The 17,242-nt window shown below is 39.3% G+C and overlaps 1 protein-coding gene across 21 annotated transcripts in view; it reads right to left on the bottom strand.

Annotated features, from left to right (window-relative positions):
* Positions 1-1,611: 1,611 nt before the first annotated feature.
* The window catches only part of ELF2 (E74 like ETS transcription factor 2), a 98,592-nt gene continuing 82,961 nt past the window's right edge, over positions 1,612-17,242 (bottom strand). For 4 of the 21 annotated variants that reach the window (XM_032631724.1, XM_032631725.1, XM_032631739.1 and 1 more), the window contains 7 exons: positions 14,317-14,430; positions 12,770-12,943; positions 10,522-10,560; positions 10,080-10,166; positions 7,001-7,193; positions 5,465-5,815; positions 3,042-4,761 (listed from right to left, as the gene is read on the bottom strand). In XM_032631724.1, coding sequence (XP_032487615.1) covers positions 4,134-4,761; positions 5,465-5,815; positions 7,001-7,193; positions 10,080-10,166; positions 10,522-10,560; positions 12,770-12,943; positions 14,317-14,430 — 1,586 coding nt within the window. In that variant the 3' untranslated portion in view covers positions 3,042-4,133. Of the gene's footprint in view, positions 1,802-3,041; positions 4,762-5,464; positions 5,816-7,000; positions 7,194-10,079; positions 10,167-10,521; positions 10,561-12,769; positions 12,944-14,316; positions 14,431-17,242 lie in introns of those variants that run through there. The other 17 variants (XM_032631728.1, XM_032631727.1, XM_032631736.1 and 14 more) reach the window with 6 other exon arrangements.

The raw sequence follows: 17,242 nt of genomic DNA, 5'->3' as shown, positions 1-17,242 counted from the left end.
TCCTGTTGCCTCCCAAAAATGTGCTCTGTAATGCCCTCCCATAAGATAGACCAGGGGGCTGAAAGGATCACGGGATGCTTTGTAGGTAAAAGCCCGAATTTTGTTTTTGTTATCGTTAAACACGACTTGTTCGTGTACAGTGATCAGAGACACACTCCCTGAAGCATGCCAGGTGTCAGAGGCGAGTGGCTGGTAACGAACCAGGCGCCGTTGTCCCTTACATCCTGGTTTCACGGCCAACCCCTTACTGGAACTGCCCCTCTCTTGTCGCTGTATCGATGTTGGTGGCTTCTGATCTGCTTGGCCCTTCCTGGTACGCCTGATACTGTTGCCCACCGTGATCTTGACCTCAGCTGTCCCGTTAACCATCAATAGTCCCTGGTCTCCGTTGCTGGGTTACTCTTTCTCTCCCCTAGCCCGTGTTGTCTTTATATACTTGATGCTTTTCAATCTTTTACTCAGAATTCATTCAGAGTTAAGACCACTCCCCACCCTGAATGGTTTCCAAGACTATTTATTTCAGAAATATTTTGATGTCTGTCACCTCCAACTCAAATCTAGGTGAAGGAAGGAAAAGCGGTCCAGAGAGAAGCCATCAGTGGCATGGCCCAACGAGGTATGGGTGCCTAAAATATTTGGGAAAAAATACGTGTCAATAGGTCCGTGGCCCGGAGATGCCCCAAACGGGGGTGGCCAGAGAGTAAGGCTTGGGAACGTAGGCAGGTGCTAGGTCAAAGGACTTTATTAATAAAGAGTTTTATGCCGTTGAAGAATTTAAAGCAGTCGCAAGGAAGTGACGGAAGCACACATTTTAGAAAGCTCTCATCTGGTAGCACGGGAGACAGACTACAGAGAGGCTTGAGAAGACAAAGCAGTAAGGTAGGGAAGATGGGAAAGGAGGCTGTTTAGAAGGTACCATCAACAGGACTTGGTAAAAGACTGGATATAGGAAGCAAAGGGTCTAGAACGGCCTTCACGCGGTGTCATTTGTTAAGCTAAGAGGAATAGATTTTCAAGAGAGGAGAGTTCCATTGGACGCTCAGGAGGAAACAGCCGGCAGGTAATTAAACCCCTTTCAGTCTAGCCTAGAACAATAGATTTGGTAGTAAAAACCACGTGCGTGGATGAGGTTATCTAACAGTTATGTTGAAGCAAAGTCGTAATAGTAAATGTAACTACTCTACGAGGAAAAGAGCCCCATGGTAAGTACTGCCTTTAAATGGGAAAGCTGAAGGAAAACAAAGTGGACTAAGAAAGTAGAGTTGGTCAGGCAGGAAGTAAACCAGAAGGAGGGTGTCACGGGAAATCAAAGGGGAATTTTAAGACGTAGGCTGATCACATGAAAAAATGAAGCATCTGTTTGATGTGACTGTTGGGTTGCTGCAGACCCCAGTGGGAACCGTTTCTAAGCAGAACTGACTGCAAGCTTCTGAAGAATATGGGCTGTTGGAACAAGGCAACCAAGGAGGTGTGAAAGGGGAGAAGATGGTGAGTACAGGAAGGGGAGGCACACATGCCTCCTTCCCGAGACGGCTGTTTGTGAAGGATGGAGGCTGGAATACGTAGACGCTCTGGCAGCAAGGGGTCCAGAAACGGAGTTCACAGCTCATGACCTCAGTGTTCTCTCTGAAGAGGTATACTGGCCGTTTGGTAAGCAGGGTGGTGGCGAAAAGGCTGGGACTGCTGCTGGGAGGCGACCCAAGGAATAAATGGGCCGACTGCTGGTCACTGTTCAAAAGCCTGGCCAGACTGGAAAATGTAGCCGCATCAAGTCATTGTTACGTGGTTCTTCTCTGATACACTGGACACAAAAAGCAGATGTTAAGTTATAATGACTAACAGTTGGAAGGGTTACGATGAAATGCCATACCGCTGCTAAGTCCAGTCAATCAGAAGAAACAACTCTGATCGGTATATATGGTCAACATGTGTTTCTAAATCTAGACCTTCGGTGAACTTACGCTGAAAGAGACACACAAAAATTTTTCAGGTTGGAGTGGTGGAGGTAAGTAAGTAGCCTTGGCTTAACCTAATTAAAACCAATCAGTAGTACAGCACAGGCAGAAAGAACTGCTCATTTAAAATGTTTCATTAGTTATCCTCCATGTGATTTAGATTCGTAGCAAATACAATTATTTTGGATAATTATGGATTTATTACCAAAATCCATAAATGTCCAAGTGCCTAAAATGCTCGGCATTTGGGGAGGGGTGTAGGCATGGCACAAGTTACAGCCTTTGCCCTAGAAGAGGATTATGGGGGACGTAACTCAGTGAAACTTCAGTGCAATGAAGACAACAATACAGCTAAGCGCCAAGGCATATGATACAGACTTTGAAAGCTGACATATTTAGGAAATGTTTTTCAAGGAGGTAGAATTGGAGATTAACCCCCAGACGGGGTAAGAATCAAGTGAGTTCTTCCCTGAGCTTTTATTAAAAGGTAACCATCAAGTGTGTTTATGGAAAAGATAAAAGGTTACGAAGGGAGCTGTTATAAAAATCTCTGTCGACCTAAGTAGTGTCTGACCAAAAGCGCAATTAAAGGCCACAAAATATTAAGTGTCGGTTTATTTAAATTTCTAAAAGATGTAAAAATAGACAACTTTTCTTTGTAGTAGAAAGAGCATTAAAGTGTGGAGTCACAGGACCTAGTTTGGTGTGAAATTACGTTCCTCTGGTCCCTCCACTTCCTAATTTGTACAAGGGCTCGAGTATTATTTGTTCTTCCTCACCCTCAAAAGGTCTGAATGAGAAACAAATGGTCTGATTTGAAATATAAATTAAGTGTGGCCAACATTAAAATAATAAATTCATTATGTAAGTAGAACCTTATAATAATTACATGATTGATAGTAATTAGAAAGGAACTGGAAACATGCAGATTACTTGCTAAATATTAATGTAATGGAACAAAACAGAAGTAGAATTTCTTCACGCAGTAGTTGGGAAGGAGAAATAGGACTTCTGTTACTTCGTAAACTAAAACAGTATGTTTATAGTAGCTTTTGAATATTGTTATAAATATCACCAGAGACGAGATAAATTTCATTTCTATATTTCAGAAAACCTACTTGAATACACTTTGAAACAAGAGTACAACAAAATAGAATATACTTCAAATGTTGAATATACAAACTATTATAGTTCAAATCTGAACACTGGTACTTTCCCCTTAAACTTCAACTAAAAAAAAAAAAAAAGAAAGGAAGAAAGAAAACGCCAGGCGTTAGAGCTACCTGACAAAACTTCATGCTGAGCCTTAACTTCCAAGTGACAGTAGAACTGAAACGGATTATGTCTGCGCAGATGCCAGGGCGAAGTGAGTGACACAGGCACGTTTACAGCAAAAGGAAGGCCAGAGCCAACTGTTAATTTGTCCACAATTAAGAAACTGACAGACTTAAACTACCATATAAAATGTTACATGTATATTCTATAACAATACTGTGCTAGGTACAAGATTTTTTAAATTTTTCTTTTAATAAAAAAGCTTTACACAAACAAGCCATTAGCTTATTTCAATAAAGAAAACCGAAAATTAGTCTAAGGCCTTTGTTTTCAGCTTAAGCTATATGATTAAAAAAAAAAAAAAATCGCACTAGATCGTTTTTGCTCTCTTTCTGAAGCTTTTGGATCCATTCTTCAATTCACATTCTAAAATACCTATATTAGCAGTCTTCACATAGCACCAGTTAAGTGAGTTCTGTGTGAACACAGTAATAATTGCTGGTATGCATATAAAATGCATCAAAAATTGCTATATGTAACAATGAGATCACCCATCCCAGTCCCTCCCCACTGGAAACTATAGCCTCTTACAGAATGTTAGTGTTCCAAGTCTTAGTGTAACTTGATATTGTAGTGAGTTGCTTGGTCCCTTTCAATCCTTCTTCTCATTGACGGGTTCAGTTGTTTCCTACTGTAAGAGGCAGGTTTCTGTCAGCGTCTCAACATGTAGTTCACTTCCCACTGAAACATGGGATAGGTAATTTATTTCCAGTAAGTTTGATTGTTTTCTTATATGCATTAAAAATGTTTTAAAGTCTTCTGACTTCTCTTGATGACATCCTTGCAAATGCTTAATGTCAGGACTAGCACTAACATTCTAGCGCCCACGGGAGAGCTGCTCTTTTATTTCTCACACGTCACCAGTCCCTCCGTTTTCATAGTTACGGGAAGGGCAAGAGCTGAAGGCGCACTGACAACCACTACGTGGGTCACTGTCTTATTTCCATCTGCCGGTTTTTCTTCCTGTACCAGCTGCAAAGTTTTCACATCATGTTCCTGCTTTTTGGCCACTGCTTCCGATTTAATCTCTGGCCCTTTTATGACGGCGCTGATAACTCGGGGAGGAGTCTGGCCAGATGCCTGTTGAGGCGGCACTGCCAGCCTCATGACAGGCGCGCCGTGGGCTATTGAAACCGGGGTGAGCGCTCTCACCGCCAGTGGCGTTCCAACAATGTTAATGCTTCCTGATCCGGGCAGGTTTGATTTTGTCTGCAGCTGACACTGTGCGAGCTGTGTAGCTGGGATGGTAATAATTTTGGCAGGCTGCATGGTGATTTTGTCTGCATTTTCAGTGGAGGCTGGCATCACAGTAGGGATTGTCTGAATCACTACCTTCGGAGAGGCCGCTGTTGTTGGGCTACTGCTGGTTATCAGTGGTGCACCTGCGTTAACTGACTGAACGGCCACAGTTGAAATTTTCTGCCCCAACGATGTCATTACAACAGGCACTTGCATTGCCACACGAACTGTCCTAGTAGAGGTAAAAAATAAAGTTGATTATATTTCATGTTAAACTATAAAGTAGGTCTCTTGAGCAAAAAGATGAATGCAAATCCAAAACACGTAAAACTGGTGCTCCCAAATTTTACAAATGTCCCGAAAACCCCTTAAGTTTAGAGTACGAAATGCCATGAGACGAATATATTTTAAAAACTAAAGCCTAGGGCTTCCCTGGTGGCGCAGTGGTTGAGAATCCGCCTGCCAATGCAGGGGACACTGGTTCGAGCCCCGGTCCGGGAAGATCCCACATGCCGCGGAGCAACTAGGCCCGTGAGCCACAACTGCTGAGCCTGCGCGTCTGGAGCCTGTGCTCCGCAACAAGAGAGGCCGCGATGATGAGAGGCCCGCGCACCGCGATGAAGAGTGGCCCCCGCTCGCCGCAACTAGAGAAAGCCCTCGCACAGAAACGAAGACCCAACACAGCCAAAAATAAATAAACAAACAAACTAAAGCCTACGTTAAATTCCATCCGTAAGACCCTAAAACTCCATTCAGGCTAGAGGAGACATCTACTTCAACAACAACAAAATACATTTAAAAATGCCAAGCACTTTTCAGAGTCCTGACAACAGTGGGTTCTTAGAATGCAAATATTAAAAAAAGGAACATATCATTTCTGCCAAAGAGTTTTCTAAAAATTAAACCCGTTGCAACTAATGGTTTTCCTCACTTACCTTGGAGCTGCTGTTGCTGACACAGATGCGGTAGTAGTAGGAGACCTGGACGAAGCATCATGACCAGGGGGAGTGATGTTCACGACTCTGGCTACACCCTTCTCTGCTTTGGAGCAGTTTAGAGGAGACGAGTTTTTCCCACCACGCACAGAAGCTGCTGCTTTCAAGAGGCTTTCTGCAGACAGTGACACTCGCTCTAATGACGTTTCATCAGCAGCTGCTGCTAAATCCTCGTTACAGGCTTCACTTTTGTCATCGTCTATGACCACTATGTTCTTGGGCATATCCTTGAACTGATATACAAGCCTCTGTCCCTCAACCTTTGCGAGAATACCCCTTTGGTAATAGTATCTGTCAGGAAAAAGTACTAAGTAAATCAAGTATATTACATTTGTTCTCCCCACCTCCCTACCCCCCAGCAAAAACACCATGTAGAAGAGATGCTAACAGAAACATTCACTGATTCTGGTAAGAGATAAGGAGGAACTCACACTGCCTGGATTGTTCAAAAGGCTAAGAATCTGAAGTAGGAATGAAATTAGAACCTGGTGCCACCGGTCTTATATAACCTTGAGATCTGTAAAGTAGCTAAAAGCTCATTCTTAAAGGAAGTAATTTAACCTAAATACAGAATATACTACTGTACAGCTGGCCCTCCACATCCCTGGGTTCCTCATCCATGGATTTAACTAACCCATGGATCAAAACTACTCAGGGAAAAAAGAATTCCACAAAACAGCAAAACTTGGAATTTGCCATGTGACAGCAACTATTTACACAGCATTTACCCTGTGTTAGGTATTACATGTAATCTAGAGATGATTTCAAGTGTACAGGGGATGTAGGTGGGTTATAGGCAAGCACTATCCCCACTTCAAAAGGGATTTGAGCATCCATGGATTTTGGTATCTGCGGGGGGGGGGGGGGGGGGGGGGTCCTGGAACCAATCCCCTTCAGATACTGAGGGACGACTGTATTTTACAGACACTGGTAAAAATTTAGTTCTGATTTACATAGGTTATAAAAACAATCTGATGTTAAGTGGAAAAATTACCTAAGCCATGCTTAATAGAAGTGAATCTGTGGTATATATGAATACTGTCACTAAACTATGTTCATTTACAAAATACCCTTAATTAGAATAAGCCACGTGCATAACAAAGTTATGTGGGTTCCTCCAACTGACAAAACTTAGGAGAAAGTTTCATATCAAGATAAATCCATTATAATAAGTTTGCAGGAACTAAAGAGCAAATTCACAATTTGGAAACTGTATTTTGTTTGGGTTTAATTTTCTGAAAGGTGCACGTTTCCCACAAAAATGGATTTTCCAATGGTGCTGAAATTTTAGCCGTCTAGACCAAACTCCTGTCTCCCCAACCTGCCTCCAAATACAAGAAGCTCCTCTAGAAAATCCCCCCCAAATTACAAGCTGTAACAAATAAGGGATTTTAACAGCTTCTCTTTAAATAGTTAATAGACAATATTAAGAGATATGTAAGTTTTGTCTGAAAACTCTTTCTTTTGGGTTCTTACCTCAGAGCTCGTCCCATAGTTTCATAGTTCATGTCTGGCTTGTTCTTATGCTTTCCCCAAAGCTTAGAGACAGCCTTTGAGTCCACAAGCTTGAATATGCCTTTTTCTCTCTGAGTCCACTTAATATACCGGGGACAAGTATTTTTATCTTGAAGTAGATCTAAAAGAAACTCCCACAAATAGGTTGTGTTTCCTTTGAAAACAATCACAGACATTGATTAACGACTCATTAACATAATTCAAAGCAAATATTTACTTATGCTGAATAACAAGTCAATTAATTTACCACTGGTGCAGCACAAGTGTCAGTCTGTCATGAAATACTTGACTAGATCGGCAGTCATTTGTACAGTGTCAAACTGTGTTGTCTAGTAAATAACAGCAATGCAAGGAACAAACAACAGTTTGAAACAATGTAATAAGCTATGACACAAGGCCAGGCACAATTATATTTCAAATGAATCATAGAAAATAATGTCTGAGATTTCAGGAGTGAAAATAAAGTGGATTGTTAAGATATTATCAAGTCTTGGAAGATGGCTAAGATTTGCACAGAAGGAAAGGAAGGACTCTGGGTAGGTAAAATAAGAAACTTAGTCCCAAAGAGAAGAGAGCATCACTCTTTTCTTTTCTTGGAAGGCTGGGAAAGAGTAGTGGGCAGTGGTTATGAGAAGACCAGAAGACTAAAACCAGGCTGCTGTTTTCCTTTTATTCCCTTTGTAAGCCTCTAGGGGCAGAGGTTCTTAAATTGATGAAAGAAGAAGAGAGTCCCGAGAAGAGGATCAGAATACATATGCCACCAGGGAGCCACCAGGTCATCTCCAGGCTCCTACTCAATAACCCTTTACTAGCCTCAAATCCAGATCCAAGTTACGGGCTACATGAGAAGAACCTTGAGGGTGGGAGGCTTCCACATCAAGCCACTGCCACTAGTCAATCGAAACGCTGATGTTTTTCTCCTCTAGCATTTCATTTTCATCCTGTATTTCCCTGAAAATTCAGTCAATCCATTAACCCATAGTTGAGCCCCGTGTGCATCTCTTGACTTTAAAAAATTAACCTTCAACTTTACAATGTTATTTGTACCTCTTCAACTTTACTGTGTTACACTTGTACATCGGCATCCATACCTAAAAACTCTTAGTATTAAACCGTGCGTAACTTTCAACTGCGTCACTCTCAACTGAATCAAGATAATGTATCTGGGGCATTTTTATTTTATGACCTAAAGATTACAAGAAGGTATTCTGGAAGAAGTTTTTGTACAACAGACAATGCCTTGCACACAGTAGGGGTCTGAGTACTTCTGTGTCTACTGAATTAACCAGACTCATCAACATTCTTTAGGTTGTCTTTAAATGCTTCGCCCCAGTTCCCATCCCCAAGTTAAAATTAACAGTTCTATTTCTGGTTTTAAGGAAAACAATTCGAAAGGGAAGGCTTCTTTATCAGACAAGGTAGTTCACTAAGTCTATGCAGACATTATCGTCATCATTTTGCAGGAGAGGAAACACTGACTGGATTTTTAATCCAGGGATGACTGTAATCCCTTTAATCTTCACATTTCAATAGGCTGCCTCAAGTTTAATCATACAAAACTGAAATTTTAATGAAAGGTGATTTTGACTGGTAAAAATAGGTTATCACAAAATTTTTTTCCAGTTTTAAACATAAGGTCTTTGAAGACAAGAGACACCACTGATGATGGGAATAATTTTTTAAAAAGTAGTAACTGGGACCTCCCTGGTGGCGCAGTGGTTAAGAATCCGCCTGCCAACGCAAGGGACACAGGTTCGAACCCTGGTCTGGGAAGATCCCACACGCCGTGGAGCAGCTAAGCCCGTGCGCCACAACTACTGAGCCTGCACTCTAGAGCCTGCGAGCCACAACTACTGAGGCCCGCACACCTAGAGCCGGGGCTCCGCAACAAGAGAAGCCACCGCAATGAGAAGCCCACGCGCCGCAACTAGAGAAAGCCCGCGCACAGCGACGAAGACCCGATGCAGCCAAAAATAAATAAGTAAATAATTTTTTAAAGTAATAATTGTATATTTACAGTTCAACTCTGTAATACTACTATTATGTAAGTTTTAAAGTTTTCAATATAAATTAAAAGATAAAACCTAAGATACCAGAAATGTAAAACAACCAAAGACACAAAAGAAAATAAAAGTATCCTAAATCTGTCCCAAATTGAACAAACAGTTCCTAAATAAATAAGGGTTTACTGTAACTGGATTTTTCTTGTTTTTGTTTTGTCTAAATTTCTTGGTAGGCTTACTAGACTTAATTTTTTTTTTTTTACTGGGGATTTAATTTTTGCTTTAGTTATTTAAAATGAGATATATCAGACTACCCGTTGAGGATGGAATAAATTTGAATATACGAATCCAAAATGTATCCAACTATTGAAAACATTCATGGAAGTGATAAAATTTTGGTTATCAGATTATCAGAACACACCGAAAACCCTTACTAAGATCACTTGAAATCAGCTTACACAACAAATTGTGACAGCAGAGAATGCAGAAGGCTTAGGCTATTTTTGTGCTTAATGAGAATATACAAACTCTAAAGCAAACATGTTAAATTTTTGTTCTAAGATCCTTACTGACATGACTGAAATCTGCTGGTTGGAAAACTAAATTCACCTCGCATTGAATGAGTTAAGAAAAGCTAAATTCACCTTGCTTCTATCAGTTAAAGAGAGTATGGAGAAATGAAGTCTTAGTTTTGTAAACCTTCTTCAATTCTAAGTGACTCTCCATGAGGATGCCTGCCGTTACCCTCCAGAACCACAGCTCTTCTTCCTACAGCTGCGTATCAGATTGCAGGTAGGGCCTTTTCCAAGTTCAAACGCTTGCCCACCTCCACTCCCTGCAGTTTTATCTCGGTGGGGGAAGGACCAGGCACAGAGAGTTTGAAAGAGCCCCACGTGTGATGCTCATACAGCCCTGATTAAGAACGACTACCAAAGACAGTACTCTCACATGTGCAAGTGCTAGAAGTGATTTTCCTACAAGTGCACCTGACTGAAAACAACAGCATCTCACCTACAAAACAGACCTCCCCAAATTACCTTTTCCTTCTCTGGGTTTCTTCTTTATACCTAACTCAGGAGACCCATTGGAAATTGGCGACTGCTGGGTCTTTGGTTTACGGCCAACTGGAAATAAAAGATATTGAAACCACACGTTGAAAACAGGAAAAAGCAGCATGATAGCAGGCTTTTTGATAGCACATTATTCATGAAACTGGATACTAATCTATGGATTAATATATTCAGTGTATACAAAAGTTGCTTTTAAAAGAACATGAAAAGCACTTCTGCAATTTTAGATTACAGCAGTTAGTGGAGAGTAATGTCAATGTACATGGCAAGTCAGGCACTACTAACCCATTATTTACATGGTCAGAGCCTCAATTTGCTAACCTTTTCCAATAATGTAGCAATGGAAACAAATTCTAGTACAAACTTTTGTTTTCTGTTCTACAGAATTGTTAGAAAAAGCTTTACCTACCGATTGCAGAGGATCTGATAATCTGCGAAGCCCTTTGAGCTCAAATGAGGAAAAGTAAAAAATATTATTTTAAACACTCTCTACTGCTCTGAGCCAATCAATTCACCAGAATTTCAGCATAAATTTCCCCACCTCAACGTGCAGGTACATTATAAGGATAAAAAAATCTTCCAAGCGATTACTTCGTAGGTCTAGTAGATTCTGTCTGCGCCCTTCCTTTTGTCTCCCCTCACTTCTGCCGTAAGGCTCTCTCAGAGAGACTAGCATCCACAGTGAACAGAAAAGCAAGAGCTATACTTCTCTACAGTAAAGAAAGCTTAAGCCTGAAATGTGTTGTATTCAGCCCTCAGCCCTGACGGATGAATGCTGGCAGGTGAGGGGAAGCCTCAAGAGAGAGACTGGGAATGTTACATATACTATTACTGATTTGGAGATCTGTCCTAACATCTGGGATTTCTGATGTCTCTGCTCTTCATTAGCAAGGATTATCTAGAGCTAAATTAAAGTGCCTTAACTTATATGTCAAAAAGCATAGTTATTATATTCTAGGATTAGAATAGGATTTCATTAAGACGTATGCTTTGGCAAAAATTAAAACGAAGTTTACTGGTCTCCCTTGTTAAAACAGAGCTTGATTTCTCGATTTAAATAATACTTATACGTACGAATCAGTCAGTTAATAAGACTGACGTCCTCACCGTCTCCTAAATTCAATCACAAAAGCCCAACTTCCTTAAAGGAAAGGTTAGCCCCAAAAGGCTTATTTTCTTATAAAGCAGCATTTCCCAAATGGTATTACATGAGAAATAGGTTATTCATCAGTGGGAAAAACGGTTTACAGTCAAATTAACTTTTAGAACTGCATGCTGTCTTCTCCTGGAGATTTACAACGCACGTTAGTATATTAAAGGCTCTGGAAATAAAAAGAAGCCTCTACTATTAAAAAATACCTACCTAACTTTGTAAGTCCCAAAGGTACTTAACCACAAATGAATAATTAACGATGTTGCATGTAATTTTTAAATTGTCATTCATTAAGACCACCTATTTTCAAATACGTAATAAGATTAGTATTAAATTGGCCAATTATTTCCTGGTTTATACCGTACCACCACATAGGCAGATCAACCTGTTTATCTAGAGGTCTTGGTTCCCTAAATGATCTCAGCTTTTCATAGTCTCTTCCCTCTTCATTTAAATCTAAAATTTTCTTAAGTATTTTGTAATAGCTTCCACAAGATACAACCAGCCGAAGGCTATAGAGGGCAGTGGGTAAACAGGGCTATTTATATGTATTCCTTTTGTTTCTAAACATTTACAGCAGGAAGTAATTCTTCCTTCTAAACTCTCTCATTCATGCCTTTCTCAAATACATATCATCTATATTGTAAGAGGGAAGGTGCTCTGTCTTATTCTCCACTGGGTACCTCACGGCAAGTGAGGCACAGACCTGTGACCATCACAGCAATTTGAAACACTGCTGCCTAATAAAGATAATACCATTATTTCTGAAACAAGTTTTCCCTTATTGTTGCCTTTGATTTTTCTTTTCCCCCATTCTAAAATGTGAAGAAAGAGACAGGGAAGAAAGTGGAATTAGATGAGTACCCATTTATACAGAATTTCATTTCTTTCAAGTTTTACCTTTGATTCAAACAGAAAAAGAACCCACTCAGGATGCTGAAGATGGACTGGAGCCTTGTGTGTCACCCACTGGGACCAGATGAGCACAAGCTTCAGCAGGCGTCAAATAACAAGTGGAAACGCTCTTTACCCAGAGGTGAGCTGATTCCCCTCACAAGTCCCTACGTGCAACCTTGGTGTTTTAAGGCCGAAGACAAGGGGGAGAAAACTGGGCTTTTTACTTTAACGCCCACAAAAAGAGTAGGAAGGTAAGATTACGAAAAATAAAGTCAGGAATAATTTTGTTTTTTGTTTTTTTTTTTTAAGGTAACCAAGTACCTAAAAGGATCAGAAAGTAGAAAAATGGGCAGTGAATCTCTGACCTTCCTTCTGTGTATCAAGCACCTATTATAATCTCATTCTGCAGGCGACTACTTTTAGGGCTCAAACACTAACTCCTTCAAACAGTATGAACATGTTAAAAGACAAATTCTTTGAGAATATCTAATTAAGATAACATCAATCATAAATCTACAGCATACATTTCCTATGTCCTGTGATGGGGGGAGAAAGATGCCAGAAAAAATGTCACCCAATTTCCCAGAAATTTATAAATACACTCTACCTTTCTTCTTTTTCATTGGTTCATGGCTATCTGGTGACGTAGGAAGAGGAGAGGTATCCATTGGTTCAGATTCTTCAGTTGACACCTCCACTACAGTTTCTGTAATGACATCCGGCCTCATAGCAGCATGGATAAATTCTGGAGTTGATACACAAGGAGGGACAAACACTTCCACTATAAAAAAAAGTTGAAAAATTAAAATTTCCCACCCCCATTAATGCCTCTCAATACGGACAATTCAATATTTAGTAGGGTGAGGTTATTAAGAATTCATCAAAGCAGGATAAAAACTTGAAGTTAAGGCTTATTGGATATACAATATGGTCTAAAAAGTATGTAAGTAAATAAATGCAAAGAAAATCGACTTGAAGGAAACGTTAATCTTCTGGGTAAAGGGGGAGATCATAAGTAGTCAACCCCCGTGCTTCACACTTTTAGATACTTTCAAGTTCACTGTAGAAGACTTTGGATTATTTTGACAATTGGGAAAACATTTGAAAATAGAAGAGTATAATAGTGAGTTAATAATTACTTTCCTTCCACTCACTCATCATTATTCTCTAACTAGGAAGAACATGCGCCTGGTATAACATTAAAGTAATAAACGTACGTTTAGGGAAAAGTAAGCACAGTTCATTTCAAGATGCGAAAAGAAAACCTGCTCGTTACAGCCAAATGAATATCATCTTTCAATATTTACAATTTTATTTACTGGAACAGTCCCTGATATTTTGGGTCACTAAAATGGTCCATACAGATTTTCTATTACGTACAATAATGTTGCTCTGGCTTCCTTTCAATGTGCATGAATAACCAGGATATGACATTTCTATTTCAATTAATACATACTACCATGGACTAATATACTGACCAGTATGCCCTAATCTTCTTCTCATATCCCTGAATAATACACAGGATTCCTACTCTAACTAAAAAGTACGGTTGATCTTAACATATGTTGAAAATCCCTAAAAGAAGGGCCAATCTTAACTGTACTAAGTCAAATTAACCTTTGGGCATTAAAATTAGGACAAAAAGACTCTCAAAGGCAGTCTTTAAAAAGGGGGCCAAAAAAAACGAAAGACAAAAAAAGGAAAACGTGCAGCCTGAAGGGAGTGTGAGGAAACACTGGAAGCTACCTCCGCCCTCCCTCAGGGAGCGCTCCCTGGGGTCACTGCCCATCTATCACTGAAGGAAGGACTGAACGTGGTCATAGGTGGCGAATGCTCCCATCTGCCATTCTCTTAAGGTTTATAATTTACCCAGAGTTAAGGAAATAAGACATGATGGTATAAACAGCAACATAACAGCCATCTGTCTGTCTACAGTGGGCGTTTCTGTTTCATTTATTTTGAAAATTAAGTATTTAAGATTTGGGAACACTGACAAATAAAAATCAGTTACTGCTGTCACAGGTACTTATGTATGATAGACTTTGAGAACACCAACAATCCCCTTGGATTACCAAAGACGAAAACAAAAACTTTCTTTCTAGATACATAAAGTGACGTGATATGTTTAATATAAAAAAACAACAGTTCACATACCAGGACTTCTTGAATCTCTCAAGCAGGTAGGAGATTCCATATGAAGCAGGGCTTCAGCAGCTTCAATTGTCTTATCTGTACAGTGTGCATTACTGCTATGAACTGATGCTTCCACTGGGGGGAAAATTAAGTTCTACTCAATAAAAATGCACTGAACACGTACGTTATTAAATTAAACTCTCACGTTAATAACTCTAAATGAGTCACTAATACATATCAGCCCATATAAATTACTTACAGAAATAATTTTAAAACCAAAACAACCTAGTATCTATACTTTGTAAAATGAATGTTGATTATAAAGCAAGTACTGAGATTGATTAGAAATTTCTGAATCTTATCCAAAGGAAAACAAAGACCCTTGAAATCTGAACCCTGTATCAATTTTAGGCCAAAACTAACTTGCGGGGTAGGGGAGGGAGAATGGTTGTAGATTAACAGTCCTGTGAGGTCAATTGTAATTTTAATATACTGCTACTAAGTAAACACCTAGCAGAATCAGTCAGAAACTCGTATTTCTAAATTAGTTTAATCAATTAGTTCAATTCTCACAGACCCTCCTGGTGAGTGCACCAGAGAACTTGGGAATTTTCTTCACAGTAACTGCTTTCTTCTTCAAGATCTCTCTGGACCTTTGCTGGGTTTTACCCAAGAAATTTAGAAAGAAAGAAAGAAAAAAAAAAAAAAGAGAGAGAGAAAGAGAGAGCGCCTATGTTTCTTTTCCTCTCCATGAAGCCTTTTCTAGTTCTACCACCTCTTGTAACTCTCTTCTAACACTTACTTTGTGCTTTGCTGATTAAATTATTTGTGAAACAGTAAAGTGTACAGCAGTGGTTTGGTTTTCCAGGCTCGAAAGCTTGGGCTCTAGTCTCTGCCACTTACAATTTCTGTTACCTTAGGCCAGCAATTTAATTTCTTGTAAGGCTCAGTTTCCTCTTTCACCAAACAGGAATATTACTTACCTCATACAGTTGCGAGAATTAAATGCAGTGATTCCCTTAAAAAACACGTACGATATCTCACATATAGATAAGAACTCAATAAATGGTGATAATTTCTTATCACCATTTAATAAGCTCCGTGAGATCAGGGAGGGCTGTCTTAATTCATCTTTACATCTGTTATGGTTCCTAACACAGACCTTTCATATAGGAGGCATGCAAGTGTTTCTTTTATGTTTTGAAGTTAAGGACAACCCACAGACCTTACAGGAAAAATAGCAATTCAAGCACAAACTCATTATCCTAATGATATAATTCATTTCACATCCTGACTTGAAATATTCTGCTTGGTAAGAGGTTCTGAAACATGAATATGTTAACGGTGTCTAATTTGATAAATTTTTCTCAAGATGTCCTCTAAAGGGCTGAAAGAAAATATTTATACAGATTTCATAAAAGCATATTATAAATTCACAAGTTCTACAACACTAAAGATATGAATCTTTTAAAATTGTTTCCAGTAAACTTTTAATTGAAAACAACTTTTCCACTTAGTCTCAAAAGTCACCGAGTGCTAAGGCCTCGGCCTCACACACCAGCCATCTGGAGAGCATTCACAGAAAATCCAGTGACTGCTTCACCACCTGCTGCACGTCATCCACACTCTCGACCAAGGTACCCGGTCTCTCCAGTTGCTCTTTCCATTTATGGAAATCTGCTCAAAGCTAAACAGTTCCAGAGAGGCAGCCAAACCTCTAAGTAAATCTATCTTTAGGTGACCCTGCTTACTCTTATCTGCAGCTTCGCTGAAGCACAGGATTCAATCAGTCCTTCTAGCTCAACTTTAAGAAATTTACTATTAGTAAGTATAAAATATATTACCATTCTCAAGTATTTTTTCAAAGTACCTCCCCCTGCAGTACTCACGTGCACTAAAGAACCTTGGGAAGCAGATTCTCAGGTTTTTAAAAGTTTATTCTAGGAACTTCATTCTCTTTAAAGTCTGCTTGTGTTGCAATTTAGCTGTTGTCTTAGGTGCTATTAATAAACCATCCTGGGTAAACTAATTCCTTATGTAATTGTATTAAGACACACCCTAAAAACTCTACCATACTAAAGAGCTTTGAGTATGTGATAATAATACAGCAATAGAATTTTACCAGATATTTTAATGCTTTAAGTTATAAACAAAATGAAATTTGCCAACAGCTATATATTATGCCGCCCTGAGCTCTTACGCAGTTTGAGGTATGTTTTCAAAACCAGGACTTCACGTTAGTTATGTCAGTGAAAATTTTCTTGCTATGATTTTCCGACCTCAACCTCCCCTTTCTCCCTAAGTTCAAAATGCTGTTTCCCTGAAATATTTTACATCCAGAGAAAAACAAAGAGAATCCACACAAACTTCAGCAGAGAATCACTCCTTTACACTTTAAATCCAGGACGAGACTATATTAAAAATGCATCAACTCCCTACGAACTATCAGTCAGATCTAGTGTTCTACGTACAGTCAACAAAGGATTGTTATAAACCTGAGACACAAGTGTGAACAGAGCTCTGGCCTCATGAAGCTTATACGAATAGTTCAGAGTATCAAAAACATAAATGGACGTGAAATATTTCAGAACAAAATAAAGATGCAAAATAATTTGTGACAGTTTCCAAGAATACTTAACCCAATTTGTTAAAAGTGAGCTCTGTCTCTTTATAAGTATAAACTTGTCTTTTGCTGACATAAGTCAACAAGCAGTTTTTGGTAACATAAATTTAAGAAATACTTTTCCTATTCAAGTTTCCATAATTTTTAGAAACTTTTCAATATCATTTTATTCAGATCAATAATTCAAATACAATTTAAACTAAAATTCTGCACAATCCCCAAGGATAAATATGAATATAACATTGTTGTGCCATCAAAGTAAGCAAACCTGCAAGTGAGGGCTGAAAATGCCCTACTTATCTCTTACTTAAAACTTGATTTTCT

This window comes from Phocoena sinus, chromosome 5 (genome assembly GCF_008692025.1).
Source record: "Phocoena sinus isolate mPhoSin1 chromosome 5, mPhoSin1.pri, whole genome shotgun sequence".
Lineage (NCBI taxonomy): Eukaryota > Metazoa > Chordata > Mammalia > Artiodactyla > Phocoenidae > Phocoena > Phocoena sinus.
Note: the sequence above shows the minus strand (reverse complement) of the source record. Positions and strands in the feature narration are given on the sequence as shown.